Raw genomic sequence first — 14,796 nt, forward strand, 5'->3', positions numbered from 1 at the left:
GTGCAGAGAAGAAAGACCATGTGAGGACACAGAGAGAGGCAGCCGTCCCTAAGCCAAGGAGAAGGCCTCAGAGGAAATCAGCCCTGCTGGTAGCCTCCAGAATTGTAAAGAAATTAATTTATGTTTTCTAAGCCACCTATTGGTGGGATTTTGTCATGGCAGCCCTTACAAACTAATACACGGACAGGCCAGCGGACAGGAGAGGTTTCAAGAGGAGGTGATGTGAGCCAAAATTTAGTTCTCATAAAAGAAGTGGTTTTTTTACTTACCAAATCTTTCCCTTTGTTTCTTGACTCTTTATCATCAATGGGAAATAAAAGGACACTTCCCAAATTCAAGTCTGAGGTAAAATAAAAGAGCAACAGACAGAATATGAGGTTCACTCCAGACTGAGACCTCTGAAGAGAGGCTCTTGTGAATGCCCCTGGTTCCTTCCTTCCCCACAGCCAATCAGGCTTCAATCTCACCTTTTCTCACACTCCTGAGAGTGTGACTCAGAGTGGCACTCAGTGACCGCCTCAGCCAGGTACTCACATGATGCACTCCTGAATTTTTTCCTTTTTGCTCAAAAACTTTCATTTTTTTAATGTTTAATTATGGTAAAATATACCTCATGTAAAATTTACCATCTTAACCATTTTTTTTTTTTTCAACGTTTATTTATTTTTGGGACAGAGAGAGACAGAGCATGAACGGGGGAGGGGCAGAGAGAGAGGGAGACACAGAATCGGAAACAGGCTCCAGGCTCTGAGCCATCAGCCCAGAGCCTGACGCGGGGCTCGAACTCACGGACCGCGAGATCGTGACCTGGCTGAAGTCGGACGCTTAACCGACTGCGCCACCCAGGCGCCCCCCATCTTAACCATTTTTAAGCAAGCAGCTCAGTAGTGCTATGCCGTCAATCTCCACAGCTCTCTTCACCTTGCAAAACTGACACTATACTCATGAAACCTCATTTCTCCCTTTCCCCTACAATCATCACTCTTACTTTGTCAATCCGACTACTATAGTTACAGCATCTAAGCAGAACCACCCAATACTCATTCTTTTGGGTTTTTGTTTTTTTAATGTTTATTTTTGGGAGACTGAGAGAGCACGAGTGAGGAAGAGGCAGAGAGAGAGGGAGACACAGAATCCAAAGAAGGCTCCAGGCTCTGAGCTGTCAGCACAGAGCCAGATGCGGGGCTCAAACTCACGAACCAGGAGATCATGAGCCAAAGTCAAACACTCAACCAACTTGAGCCAGCCAGGTACCCCTATACTCCTTCTTTTGTGACTGGCTTACTTCATTTAGCATAACGTCCCCAGGATTCATCCATGCTGTAAAGCATGTGTCAGAATTTCCTGGTTTCCAAGGCTAAATAATACCCCACTGTATGTATATACCACACTGTTTATCCATTCATCCATCAGACACTTGGGTTACTTCTACCTCTAGGTCACAGTGAATAATGCTGATATAAACATGGGCATACAGATACCTGTTTGAGTTATTGCCTGAGTTCTTTATAAGAGGCGTTGCTAGATTTTATGGTAATTTTATTCTTTTAAAAAAAATTTTTTTAATGTTTATTTTTGAGAGAGACAGAGACTGCGAGCAGGAAGGGGCAGAGAGAGAAAGAGAGAGACACACAGAATCTGAAGCAAGCTCTAGGCTTTGAACTGTCAGCAAAGAGCCTGACGCAGGGCTCGAACTCACGACCCATGAGATCATGACCTGAGCCGAAGTTGGATGCTTAACCGATTGAGCCACCCAGGTGCCCGATGGTAATTTTATTCTTAATTTTTTCAAGAAACACCATACTGTTTTCCATAATGGCTGCATCATTTTACATTCCCACTAACAGCGCACAAGTGTTCTAACTTCTCCACATCCTCACCAACACTTACTTGTTACTTTTTCTTTGGAGATGTAACTGGCAGAACATCATGTAAGCTTAAGGTGTACAACATACTGATTTTACACATTTATACTGCAATACGATTGCCACTGCTGCATTAGCTAACACCTCAATCACATCACATAATCGTCATTCCATCTAGTGGTGGGAACAATTAAGACCTACTCCCTTAGCAATCTTAAAGTTTGTAATAGAGTTTTGTTGTCTGTCTGTCTGTCTGTAGTCCCTGTACTGTGTATTAGATCTCCAGGACTTATTTATCTACTAAATGCAAGTATATATCCTTAAACATTATCTCTCCCGTTTCCACCAACCCCTGGTAAACCACCATTTCACTCTAGGTTTTTTTTTTTTTATAAGTTTGTTTTAGATTCCACCTATAAGGGAAATAGACACTTAAGCTGTTTCTGTATCTTGGTTATTTTGAATAATGCTGAAATTAAACATGGGGTTATATGTTTTCATTTCCTTTGACTATATACCCAAAAGTGGTATTGCTGGATCATATGATAGCTCTAATTGTAATTTTTTGAGGAACCTCTATACTGTTTTCCATAGTGGCTGCACCAGTTTGCATTCCCACCAATTGTGCATGAGGGTTCCCTTTTGTCTACATCCTCAATACTCATTATCTGTCTCTCGACGACAGTCATTCTAACAGGTGTGAGGTGATATATCTCATTGTAGTTTTGATCTGCATTTCCCTGATGATTACTCATGTTGAGCATCTTTTCCATTCCCAGTTGGCCATGTGTACATCTTCTTTGGAAAAATATCTATTTAGTTCCTCTGTTCACTTTTTAATCAGATTGACTATTTTTTCTGTTGAGTTGTCTGAGTTCTTTATAAATGTTGAATAGTAACCCCTTATCCAATATATGATTTTCAAATATTCTCTCCCATTCTGTAAGTTGCCCTTCCATTCTGTTGGCTCTTCGAAAGTGCAGAAGCTTTTAAGTTTGATGTAATCTCACCTGTTGATTTTTCCTTTGTTGTTTGTTCTTTTGGTTGTCCTCTCCAATCTCAAGGAGCTTCTTTCCTAGGTTTTCTTCCGGGAGTTTTATGGTATCAGGTTTTATGCTTGTCTTTGAGCCATTTTAAGATAATTTTTTTGAGTAAGGTAGGGTCCAATTTTACTTTCCTGCATCTGGTTGTCTAGTTTTCCCAACATCATTTGCTGAAGAGACTACATTTTCCTTACTGGATATTCTTGACTCCCTTATTAAATATTAGTTGGCCATATATGTAGAGGTTTATTTCTGGGCTCTGTATTCTGTTCCATTGGTCTAGGTATCTATTTTTATGTTGCTACCGTACTGTTTTAATTAGTATCACTTTGTAGTACAGTTTGAAATCAGGAGGTATAATGCCTGCTGCTTTGTTCTTCTGATGATTGCTTTGGCTATTCAAGCTCTTTTGTGGTTTCACTCAAATTTCAGGATTTATTTCTATTTCTATTTCTATTTCTGTAGAAAATGCCATTGGAATTTTGGTAGGGACTGTATTAAATCTAGAGATGGTTTTGGGTAGCATGACATTTTAATGATATTAACTCTTCTGATCAGTGAATGTGGAATATCTTTCCAATTGTTTGTGTCTTCAATTTCTTTAAACAAAGTCTTGTATTTTTCATTGGCTAGATCTTTTACTTCCTTGGTTAAATTTATTCCTAGGTCTTTTACTGTGTTTGATGTTACGGTGAATGGGACAATTTTTTAATTTCTTTTTCATGTTTCATTGCTAATACATAAAGAAGTAACTGATTTCTGTGTGCTTTTAGACCCTGCAACTTTACTGAATTCATGGATTACATCCAACAGTTCTTTTTTCCAACTGATTAAATCTATTATATTGAGAATTTGGGGTTTTCAATATATAAGACCACACCATCTGCAAATGACAATTTTACTTCTTCCTTTCTGATTTGGATGTCTATTAATTTGCCTTGCCTGATTCGCTCTAGCTAGAACTGCCAGTATTATGCTGGATCAGAGGGAGGAGAAACACGCACACCTGTCTTGCTCCTGATTTTAAAAGAAAAGCTTCTAATTTTTCTCAGTTGAATACAGTTAACTGTAGGTAGCATTATATGGCTTTTATTATGTCCTGTACTTATTCTATTGAGGGTTTTTATCATGAAAGGATGTTGTATTTTGCCAAATGCTTTTACTTCATCTATTGAGAGGTTCAATGATTTTTGTCTTTCATTCTGTTAATGTGGTGTGTCATATTTGTTGATTTGCCTATGATGAGCTGTCCCTGCATCCCAGGAAGAAATCCCACTTGGTCATGGTGTGTAATCCTTTTAATGAGTTCTTAAGTTTGGTTTGCTAATATTTTTTTGAGAATTTTTGCATCAATATTCATAAGGGATATTGGCCTACAGTTTTCTTTTAGTGTCCTTATCTGGCTTTGGTGTCAAGGTAATACTGGGCCCACAGAAGGGGTTTGAAGTGTTCCCTCCTCTTCAATTTTTCTGCAAGAGTTTGAGAAGGATTGGCATTAATTCTCCTTAAAATATTTGACAGAATTTGTCCATGAAGTCATCTGATCCTGGGAGGTTTTTAAAACCTGAGTCAATCTCCTCACTCATTATTAGTCTGTTCAGTCTTTATATCTCTTCCTGGTTCAGTTTTAGTAGGTTGTAGGGACTATGAATTTATCCACTTCTTCTGGATTATCTAATTTGTTGGTGTAAAATCATTCATAGTAGTCACTTATGATCTTAATGTTTTTTTGCAGTGTCAGTTGTTATTTTCTCTTCATTTCTGACTTTCAGTCTTCTCTCTTAGTCTTGCTAAAGGTTTATCAATTTTATTTTTCAAAAAATCAGCTCTTAAGGGTTACTAATCTTTTCTATAGATTTTCTAGTCTCTAATTTTATTTCAGATCTGATATTATTTCCTTCTTTCTGCTAACTTTAGGCTTAATTTGCTTTTTCTAGTCTCTTGAGGTATTTGAAATCTCATTTTTTAATATATACATTTATTGCCACAGACCTCTCAGAACTGCTTTTGCAGCATCCATTTTTGGTATGTTGTTTCCATTTATTTTGAGATATTCTTTGGTTTGCCTTTTGATTTCTTCTTTGACCCATTGGTTGTTCAAGAGTATGCTATGTGCTATTCAGTTTCCACATCTCTGGAGATTTTCTAGCTTGCCTCAATGAAAGATTTCTAGTTTCATACCATTGTGGTTGGAAAGACACTTGGTATAAATTCAGTCTTCTTTTGCTATGACTCGTTTTGTGTTCTATCATATGATCTATTTTTAAAAATGTTCCATGTGTACTTGAGAAAAATGTGTATTGTGCTGCTGTTCGATGAAATTTTCTATAGATGTCTATTAGGCCAATTTGATGTAATATTTGGTCCAAGTCTATCATTTCCTTGTTGCTTTTCTGTCTGGATAACCTGTGCATTGCTGAAAGTGATATATTAAAATCCCCTACTATTATTGCATTGTTGTCGATTTCTTCTTTCATATCTATTAATATTTGCTTAATATATTTAGGTGCTCTGATGTTGGGTGCATATACTGTTATATCTTCTTGATGGATTGAGCCCTTTATCATTATACAATGTCCTTGCTTATCTCTTATTACCATTTTGGTTTAAAGTCTACTTCGTCTGATGTAAGTAACAACTACCCACATTGTCTTTGGTTCCCACTTGCATGGAGTATCTTTTTCCATCCCTTCACTTTGAGTCTATGTGTGTTTTTAAGGTTCAGGTTGGTCTTTTGTAGGCAGAAAACACCTGTACCCTGTTTTTTATTTGTTTCTTCCATCCAGCCACTCTGTGCCTTTTGCTTGGTGAATTCAATCCACTTACATTTAGAGTAACTAACTTATGTTAAGTACTTAACTAATGCCAAGTTACTAACTGCTTTCTAGTTGCTAGGTATTTCCATTGTTTCTTTTCCCCTGTTTCTGCCTACCTTTGTAAACTGGTTATTTTCTGTGGTGGTATGCTATTTCCCCTTTCTTTGTCTCTTGTGGATCCGTTCTATGCTTTTGCAATGTTGTTACCATAAAACATCTTACAGATAAAACAATCCATCTTAAGCTGACAGTAACTTGTGCTCAATCACCTATTGAGGCTCTCCCTTCTACTCCTTCTTGTTCTATTACTGATGTCGCAATTTACCTCTTTTTATGTGGTATATCTGTTAACAATTTATAGCAGCTATACTTATTTTTACTACTCTTTTCCTTTAACCTTTATACTAGAATTGAGTGGTTAAAGCACCATCCTAATATAGATTAGTGATCTAACTCTATTTTTCACCTCTTCTAGTATATTGTGTACTTCCATATGTTTTCATGTTACAGATCACTATCTTTTCATTTCTGCTTGAAGAACTCCTTTCAGCATCTTCCAAGGCAAGGCTGGTGGTGGTAAACTCCCCTTAGCTTTTGTCTGGGCTATCTTATCTGCAAGATAATGTGGCCAAATACAATTTCCTTGGTTGGCAGTCTTTATCTTTCCACACTGAACATGTCAGTCCACTCTCTCCTGGCCTGTAGTTCCTGCTGAGAAATCTGCTGACAGCCTAATGAGGGTCCTTTGTAGGCTATATACCTTCTTTCTCCCCCGGCTTCTTTTAGATCCTTTATCACTGATTTTTCAGTTTCATTATAATGTGTCTTGGGGAAGGTCTTTCTGCATTGAGATAATGGGGTGATCTATTAGCTTAGTGGACTTCTATGTCCAAGTCTTTCCCCAGGTTTGGAAAGTTCTCAGGTTTGATTGACTGATTTTATTTGAGAGAGAGAGCAAGCGGGGGAGAGGGGCAGAAGGAGCGAGAAAATCTTAAGCAGGCTCCATGCCCAGCACAGAGCCCGATGCAGGGCTCAATCCCACAACCCCAGGATCATGACCTGAGCCAAAATCAAGAGTCGGACACTCAACCAGTGGAGCCACCCAGGTGCCTGAGGTATCATTTTTAAAAAATAAACTCTCTATGGAAACCAATTTGACAATAAACTTCATATATTGAAAAAATAAATAAATAAATAAACAAACAAACAAACAAACAAACTCTCTGCCCCCTTCTCCCTGTCTTCTCTTTCTGGAAGCCCACTTATCCTGATATTTGCCTTCCTCTGATAGTTGTCTTTTTGATCCAATCCCATAGCTCATGTACTTTTTTCACTTTTTTTTTTTTTAACCTCTTCTGTGTTATTTCTAAATTGCTATCCTCTAAGTCACTTATTCTTTCTTCCATCTGGTCAGCCCTCCACAGCTGCTCTCTATTGTTATTCTATACCTCATTCATCAAATTCTTCAGCTCCAGAATTTGTCTGGTTCTCTTTTACATTCTCAATCTCTTTGTAACAGAATTCATTTTGTTCGTATGTTTTGCTCCTGACTTTAATGAATTGCCTTTGAGTTTTCTTGTAACTGAGTTTATTCATAACTGCTATTCTAAATTCTCTGTCAGTTAGATTGCAATATTCTGTGCCTCTGAGCTCACTTGCTGGAGAACTGTCATTTTCTTGCTGTGATGCCGTATTTCCCAGACTTTTTACATTCCCCAGAGTTATGCATTGCTGCTTTTGCATTTGAAGTAGCAGATACATCCTTAATTCTGTGCTCGCTGCTTTCAGCAGATGGTTTTATGTTCTGTGGTATTGTTACTATCTGAGATATTCCTTGTGTTTGTGAGGTATACCTGCCACTCTTCTTGCTCTCTCTTGGGGCCAAATTTTTAAGCCCTTGTGTTACCTTTGGTTGTTACAGTTCACCAGGCTGGCTATTGGAAACAGGATTCTAGAAAAGCAATAGCTGGAGTTTATGGTTTTTCCTTGCCCAACGACCAGAGCCTGCTCTGAGTGCGCTCCCGATCTACCAGAGCTCACTCTAACAGACACACTCGGGAGCTTAAACAAAAAGCTAGCAGCAGAATGAGAGGAAGTGGAGTTTAGCACTCAGTGTCTTGGGGAAGCTGCAGACCCAGCAGGGAGAACCTTGGGTGTGGTACTCCAAGATTTGTGGGTGAACTTCCTCCTGAGCCAATCCCTCTGACACCGTCTGAAGTTCTGATCTGCTTCCTCCCAGTCACAGAGCTCCCACCTTAGTACTCTGGGTGCTGGTGGAGAGAAATGGGTTTCTCCAGCGGTGTTCCATTTGGCTGGGACAGCCAGGAGCATTCTCCCCGCTCTCCTTTCCCCCCACAGGACAGGTCACCTTCACCAGATAAATCAGCCCACTCAGGGTTTCCTTGAGGGAGAAGCAGCAGCAGAAGTATTTCTCTTACCACCTCCACTGTGATCAACGCATGTTTTTTTTCTCTTTTTTTCCCTTCTCCAATGGTGTGCTGGAGTCTTCCTGCAGGAAGGCTGGATTCCTGCAAGTTCTGTCTCATGCGTGAGTACCTGCCCGGGTCAGCACTCATCTGATTTTTGCCTGACAGTGGCAAAAGGCATCTAGGCAGTTGTGCTGGCTCCACAGCCTGTATGGAGGTTTGTCTGTCTCTTACTGGTGGTGGTGGTGGGCAAGATTCCGCTCGGGTCCTTCAAAGGAAGGTGCTAGGTCCCAAAAGACCCAACACATGCTTTTGTTTGTGTATGGATGTCTAATTCACTGATTAAAAGGCGGGGGGGGGGGGGGATAAAAAGGAGGAATGTTGCTGACGTCATCCCCTTCACTTCTAAATGATCTCCCAAGTCAATGTCCCTTACGTATTACCTACAAAGTACTCCTGCAGGCATCGGAAACTGAATACAAACCCAGAGGCATCTGGGGATGGAAAGGGGAGAGCATTATGAACTTGAAATTCCTTCAGAAGGCTTATGTTTGTTTGAAACCATTCCAACACTGCACTCTACTATATCTATCTGTACATTTTCCTACCTCATCCAAATCAAAGCAAACTAATGCTCTAAAAAAATGCGCTAAAATAATTCTATGGCTTTATACACTTCACGCACACCCGAATCTTTTAAGTTGTTCTAAAATACTGGCTGTGTTATGCCATTCTTCTCTACAAAACTCCCAAATGACTAACCATTACCCACTGGATAAGGTCTGGCTTAGAATGGCATCTTCCTGGACAAGCCACGTGCAGTCTCCCTGCTGTGGTCCAGATCGCTCTCTTTAAAATCAAACTCTCCTCTATTCCTCAGCCTCAACCCGCTACTCTTGCCTGCCTGGCCTACACACCATGCCCTAAAAACATTCACTGTGTAACTGTCTGGGTCATTCAACACCCCGTACTGGGAATGACAGGAATTGTGGAAATACCACACAGCATGAGACACAGGGATCCTTTTCCATTTCCCTCCACCCACTAAAATTCAACCCATTTTTCCAGGCCCAAGAGAACTTTCACTACCTCTACACAGCCCTGCCCGATAATTCTAGCTCACACTTTCCTTTACCCTGCTCTACCCTGTTTTAGTCCGTCTTCAGAAAAGAATGCACACTCTCAACCCTGTTTCCTTACTGACCACTTACACTTTAACTCTGTGTAACCAAGGTTCAGCCTTCAGACTCTCCTCAAAGTAGGCCAAGGTCTGCGACTACGCTTGGGGCAAATCAGATGGCCTTTCCCCAGTTTTCACCCTCACTTCAGCGCCTGACCATGCAGACCACTTCTTGACACCCTCTCCTCCCTTATACTTCAAAATATTCCATTCTCAAGGTTCTCTTAGTTGACACTTCCTTCTGTCTCCCCTTGTTGCTACAGTTCCTAAGTGGAGGTGTTTTCCACGTTCTGTTCCCTGTCCTCTCATCTTCCTGTCCTGCCTTCCTCACAGTTTCAAACAAGAATCCAAACAGGCAGTCCTCAGTCTTCATTTCTATCTCTGCCCTCTCCTGAATTCTCTGCTTTTCCAACTGCCCAATCACTATCTAGAGCTCAGTTATTTTAACCTATTAAACCCTCTGCCAGTGATCTGTTTGAGTAGAAAGAGTGTTCCCTCTAAGTCCTTATATCCCTTTCCATCCTAGAGAACCAGACAGAAGAATTAGGAAAAGCCAATCTCTGAGGAATCTGAAGGTAAGGTAAGGTAAGGTCGCTTGGCCACTCAAGTCCCCAGGAAATAATTACAATAATAAATTTACTCCTCATATTACTTTGTGATTTCTGTACATAAAAGAAGATGCCCTTTCTCTTTCTCCATGCCAAGGGAGAATACTGACACTCCCAAGTTCCTCTGGCCACAAGCAGCTTTCCTTCTGTCTCTAGGGAATGTTGGATCTCAGCCTATGCTAACTTCCTAATACAGCCTCCTCCTCTTCAACAGCCAACCCGAGCTCCTGTTAGCATTTTAATGGTGTGTCTGATTTCTCTCCCACAGATCTCTGACATTTTGGGGCATGTTCCCTTATGAACATGGGGTGAGTTGGCCACAGTGGACGTAAGCAATGAAATGTTCTTCGTGCCAATACTATAACATGCACACAGGGACTGATGTATCAGAATACTTCCACACCCACTATTCTCACTGCATTTCCATGAGGCTGGTGGAATAAGTATTATTCAAAATTACAAATGAGAAAACAGGCACAGGGAGAGTAGGGACCGCCTCAAAGTCCCATAACTGCTTGCATGATAAAAAAAACTAGCTAATGAGACTCCAACCAGCTCTTCCAACTCCTTAACCAGTGCTTCATAACCCATGTGATACCTGTCCTAAGTGTCCTCTCCACTCGCATTCCATCCCTTCCCCTTCTCTCTGTTTTGCTTCTTACCTTTCATTTTCCCAGCCAGCTCGTATATTTTTCTTGGTTCGGCGGATCGTGTTTCCAAAGCCGTGAATAAACCACCTCTGCCCCAGCGGCCAGAGTCATCTATCAGAAGAAAAAATTTTCATTTATAGAAGGCAGAGTCCAATCCACAATTTAAAAACAAAGGTACACCCACTAGATTTGTAAAAGAATGATTTTTCAAAGGGAAGAGACAACTACCTAGTCTCCCAGGAATATCAGAGGTGGGACTTCTCAAATATATTAGGTTTTATGGAAGATCCCTGGCCATCCTAATAGGAAAGATGGAGAGGAGACGTAACATAACAAACAGCTGAAGCACTGGGGACACAACAGCATACAACTCCCATTTTACAGGTAAGGAAGGAGAAAGGTTAAATGACTTCTTTGAGTTACTGCTACCATAGCTGGTTACTATTTTCCATTTACAGTCATTCAATCATTGTTAGCATGTATTACATGTTAGACACTGTTCCAGGCACTAGGGTTATAGCAGTGGACAAGACCAAAAAAAAAAAAAAAAAAAAAAAAATCACTGCTCCCATGAATTTTATTTTCTAGTGCAATGAGATAATCATATAAACGAATAAGTAATATGTAGTGGTGACACATGTAATAAAGTAAAATAAGGTAGGAAAAAGGAGTAGAGAACAATAGAGACCTGGAAGTGGGATCTGTTTTATATGAGGCATTCAGGAGACCTCTGAGATGCAGACGTTTGACCAATGCTTGCTGTGGCTACCTGTGGAAAGAGGGTTCCTTCCAGGCAGAGGAGTAAAATGTGCCAAGGTCATGGGGGTGGGGGCAGGGGACACACTTAAGAGTTGTCCTGTATATGTTGCCTCCTTCTACCCTCTTAAAAACCTTGTGCAAAGAATAGGAAAGATACTATCCAATTACACAGATAAGGAACCTGAGGCCCAGGGAGATTAGGCTATGCAACCAGGTAAATAAGAGCACCACCAAGAGTCAAATTTAAGTCTCTGGATTTGAAAATCTGACCTTTCTTAACCACATGACTGCACCATGCCCATCAATCACTCCTAGGTCAGGCTTCTGCCTCCTCCTCCCCAGTTCTTAGCACCACAAAGATTAAAGCACCCATCCTGGGCCCGTACTACATTTACCTACCGACGCAGTGAACGATGACCGCGTCCTCCGCCCCAGCCTGCGGGTGGGTGACATCACCACTAACGTACTTGATGGCCGTTGACTCTGGATCTTCATAATCCAGCTGGGCAGAGCTCTCCTCATCTTCCCTGCCCTCTAGGTCCTCCGGTTCACTGTCCTCAGAAGGCAGGCAGAAGGACTGGTAATTGCTGGACTCCCACCAGGCCATCCTTCAACACGCCAGAGAGAAAAGGAAATTAACCTGGCCTCTCACAATTTCCCTTAGAGCGCAATTCATCCTGCTATTCACAAACAGTAAGTGCCCAGTGGAAATGCAATTAGACACTCACCGTGATGGCAGTTTTCTGCCTATTTGTAAGTCAACAAGAAGTCTTACTGATTACCTAGCTGCCTCCTGACTATGCTTCAGTAACGAGCAGCCACCGCATGTCCCTGTTTTTAAGAATAAGGTACCGTTCAAGGGAACTACTCTTTGTCAGGCAGCTACAATAAAATCTTTTCTTGCTTCAACTAAATGAATCTTCTCTGCCTTCGGCACTCAGGACTTTTCACAAAAGCACACTAACTGTTAGGGTTAACATTTGATGTTTAAAAAAAATATTCTATTACCCATAGAAACTACCAGTTCTATAGAAGTTTTCTGCAAGCTTAAAGTATTCAACTGTGGACTCTATACAACAGTGATTCCTTTATCAAATGTGACCCTCAGCTTTATTAGAATACAGTCAAATAATATACATGTACTTTTTTTCATGTTCTGCTTCTTCCTTTTTCCTCTTCTTCTCTTCCACTAGTCTCTTTCTCTTGGCTGCTGCCTCTTGTCTCTTCTTCCTTCTGTCCTCCACTTCCTCTGGGCTCAGAATCCGCTTCCTTTTGGCAGACCCCTCTGTAAGGCCTGGGAGGAGAACCTGTAGGACGAACAAGATCCATAACCAGGAAGGTTGGGGGCTGCCTATTCCTTCTTGAGTTTCATTCATCCCTAACACTCATTCTGTGTGAAAGCAACACGCTTACTAATATTTCATAAAGCTGCATCCCTGTGCCCCTTGTGTGGTGGGAGGTCGTGGCAAGACACTTCAATTTACTGTTCATATTACATATCTCACTTGGCCTGGTGACCAGGATATTGTGATCTAAACTCAACCAAAGCACTGGCATGGCTAGTTCAACAGTACATCATTTTGATTAATTTCAACAGGAATAAGGTGCTTCAGAAAAGTTACTTTTTTTTTATACAAAGCATATCCTGCAGGAGGCCATTTTAGGTTTAACCACTGTTAAAGGAAATCCTCCTACAATGTATTATAGAATTCTTTCTTAAACAGAGTCTTTCAACATTATGATTATCTTAATGGTGGGTAGCATTTAATGAGCACGTACAAAGTGTCAAATACCATGGACATAACATGTATCATTCTTGACTGCCACCCTCTCTTAGTGACAGAGTCAAATTATCAGGAGTAGAGTGCGGTATTTTGGTGTGATACAGTGTATCCCTTCTGGGGTGGCTTAGATGCACAGGGCTGCTTTCGCCTGCATTAAATGGTAAAACACACTGTTCCTGTTGATGTTATTTATGCCAACTTTTTTTTTTAATGTTTATTTTTGAGGGGGGAAAGGAGCAGCAAGAGCGAGGGATACAGGATCTAAAACAGGCTCTGTGCTGCCAGCAGAGAACCCGATGTGGGGCTCGACCTCATGAACCACGAGATCATGACCTGAGCTGAAATCAGACACTTAGGGGCCCCTAATTATACTTACATTTCAACAAATATTTATATACTTATTTCTCAATAAACCACTCCCAGCATCATTTTTGGTTCTCTTAGAAATTGGAAGAATTTATTCTTCTACATAAATTAACAGTTCTTACACTGCCTTTATTTCGGAGTAATCGGCCCTCTTGAGTAGTTTTCTCCAAAAGGGTTTTCTGAAGGTTCACCAGTTGCTCAAAAGATTTTCTGTCTTCTTTACTAGGTTCCTTGGAATAATCTTTACCTTCAAATAAGTACATATGGTTTTCTAAGAACATAAAACACAAAACAGAAATGTTAGAGACTAAAGAAAAATGGATTAATTCCATTCAAAGCAAAAAGTAAGGCAAACAAGAGAACAACCTGTGTTCTAAATGGGCTAAGACTAGCTTGTGATTTTGGATCCCACGGACACTGACGGGTGGGGATCTCATACATTTACTCTTTAAAGGAGAGGATATGGCTGTTGCCCTTCTGGTCCATCTCTGGCTGGTCTGCAAGTCTCTGCTGGATACCTCTACCCTGTTGAGTCTTGGATCCCCTGTCACTCATTCCACACTATTCTTCAGCATAGATCTCACTAAGATCACTTAATAAAAGGTAACTGAAAACATGCTTTTTTTTATTGGACACCTATTTAATACTCAACTTGTTCCTTTAATATTACAGAAAAGGAGGAGAAAAGTGGCAAATTATGAGAAAATGGAGAATCACAAAAATAATCCCTTAGATTTACAATATTCTTTTCATATCGCATAAAGTATCTTTATGAAGCCTCCCCACGATCTTGGTATAACTAACCCTGCTGAAGAAAGGGAAAAATGAGGCTCAGACAGGGATCATGGGACTCCAGTTCTCACTGTTAATAAATGAAGGCAGGATTTTGACTCAAGAGCCAACATGCTCTTTTCTGTGCATTACTGTGTCTGCGGAAGGATGGAGTGAACAAGTCAGCAAATGCTGGTTACAGTAATAACGATAATGACAACAGTGTAATCTTGAATAGCATTTTGTACTGTCAGAGCACTTTCACATCTATTATCACATTTGATTCTTCAACTATTTAAAAGAGTAAAGCAGACACTAACAGCACCATTTTACAGATGAGGACACAAAGGCTGAAAGAGGTTGGGTGATATGCCAAGATCATGAATCAGTGATAGAGGTCATGACCAGCCAAGACCAGCAAACCACAGAGAGATGAGATAATGATTCTAAAGTGAAACGTATTTAATAGCACATATTACCAAAGAATGTATTTTCACAGCATTATGAAATCAGCTAGAAGTATGTTTT

At 40.5% G+C, this 14,796-nt stretch overlaps 1 protein-coding gene across 3 annotated transcripts in view; it reads right to left on the bottom strand.

Moving 5' to 3' along the window:
• The window catches only part of CHD1L (chromodomain helicase DNA binding protein 1 like), a 59,429-nt gene that overhangs the window by 3,738 nt on the left and 40,895 nt on the right, over positions 1-14,796 (bottom strand). For all 3 annotated transcript variants that reach the window (XM_047083816.1, XM_047083815.1, XM_047083817.1), the window contains exons 16-20: positions 13,620-13,768; positions 12,491-12,654; positions 11,747-11,955; positions 10,601-10,699; positions 270-340 (exon numbers count right to left, since the gene is read on the bottom strand). In XM_047083816.1, coding sequence (XP_046939772.1) covers positions 270-340; positions 10,601-10,699; positions 11,747-11,955; positions 12,491-12,654; positions 13,620-13,768 — 692 coding nt within the window. The remainder of the gene's footprint in view (positions 1-269; positions 341-10,600; positions 10,700-11,746; positions 11,956-12,490; positions 12,655-13,619; positions 13,769-14,796) is intronic.

This window comes from Lynx rufus, unplaced genomic scaffold (assembly GCF_022079265.1).
Source record: "Lynx rufus isolate CCGP_SWC_20201006 ecotype Redwood Valley unplaced genomic scaffold, mLynRuf1.p SCAF_2, whole genome shotgun sequence".
In the NCBI taxonomy this organism is placed as follows: domain Eukaryota; kingdom Metazoa; phylum Chordata; class Mammalia; order Carnivora; family Felidae; genus Lynx; species Lynx rufus.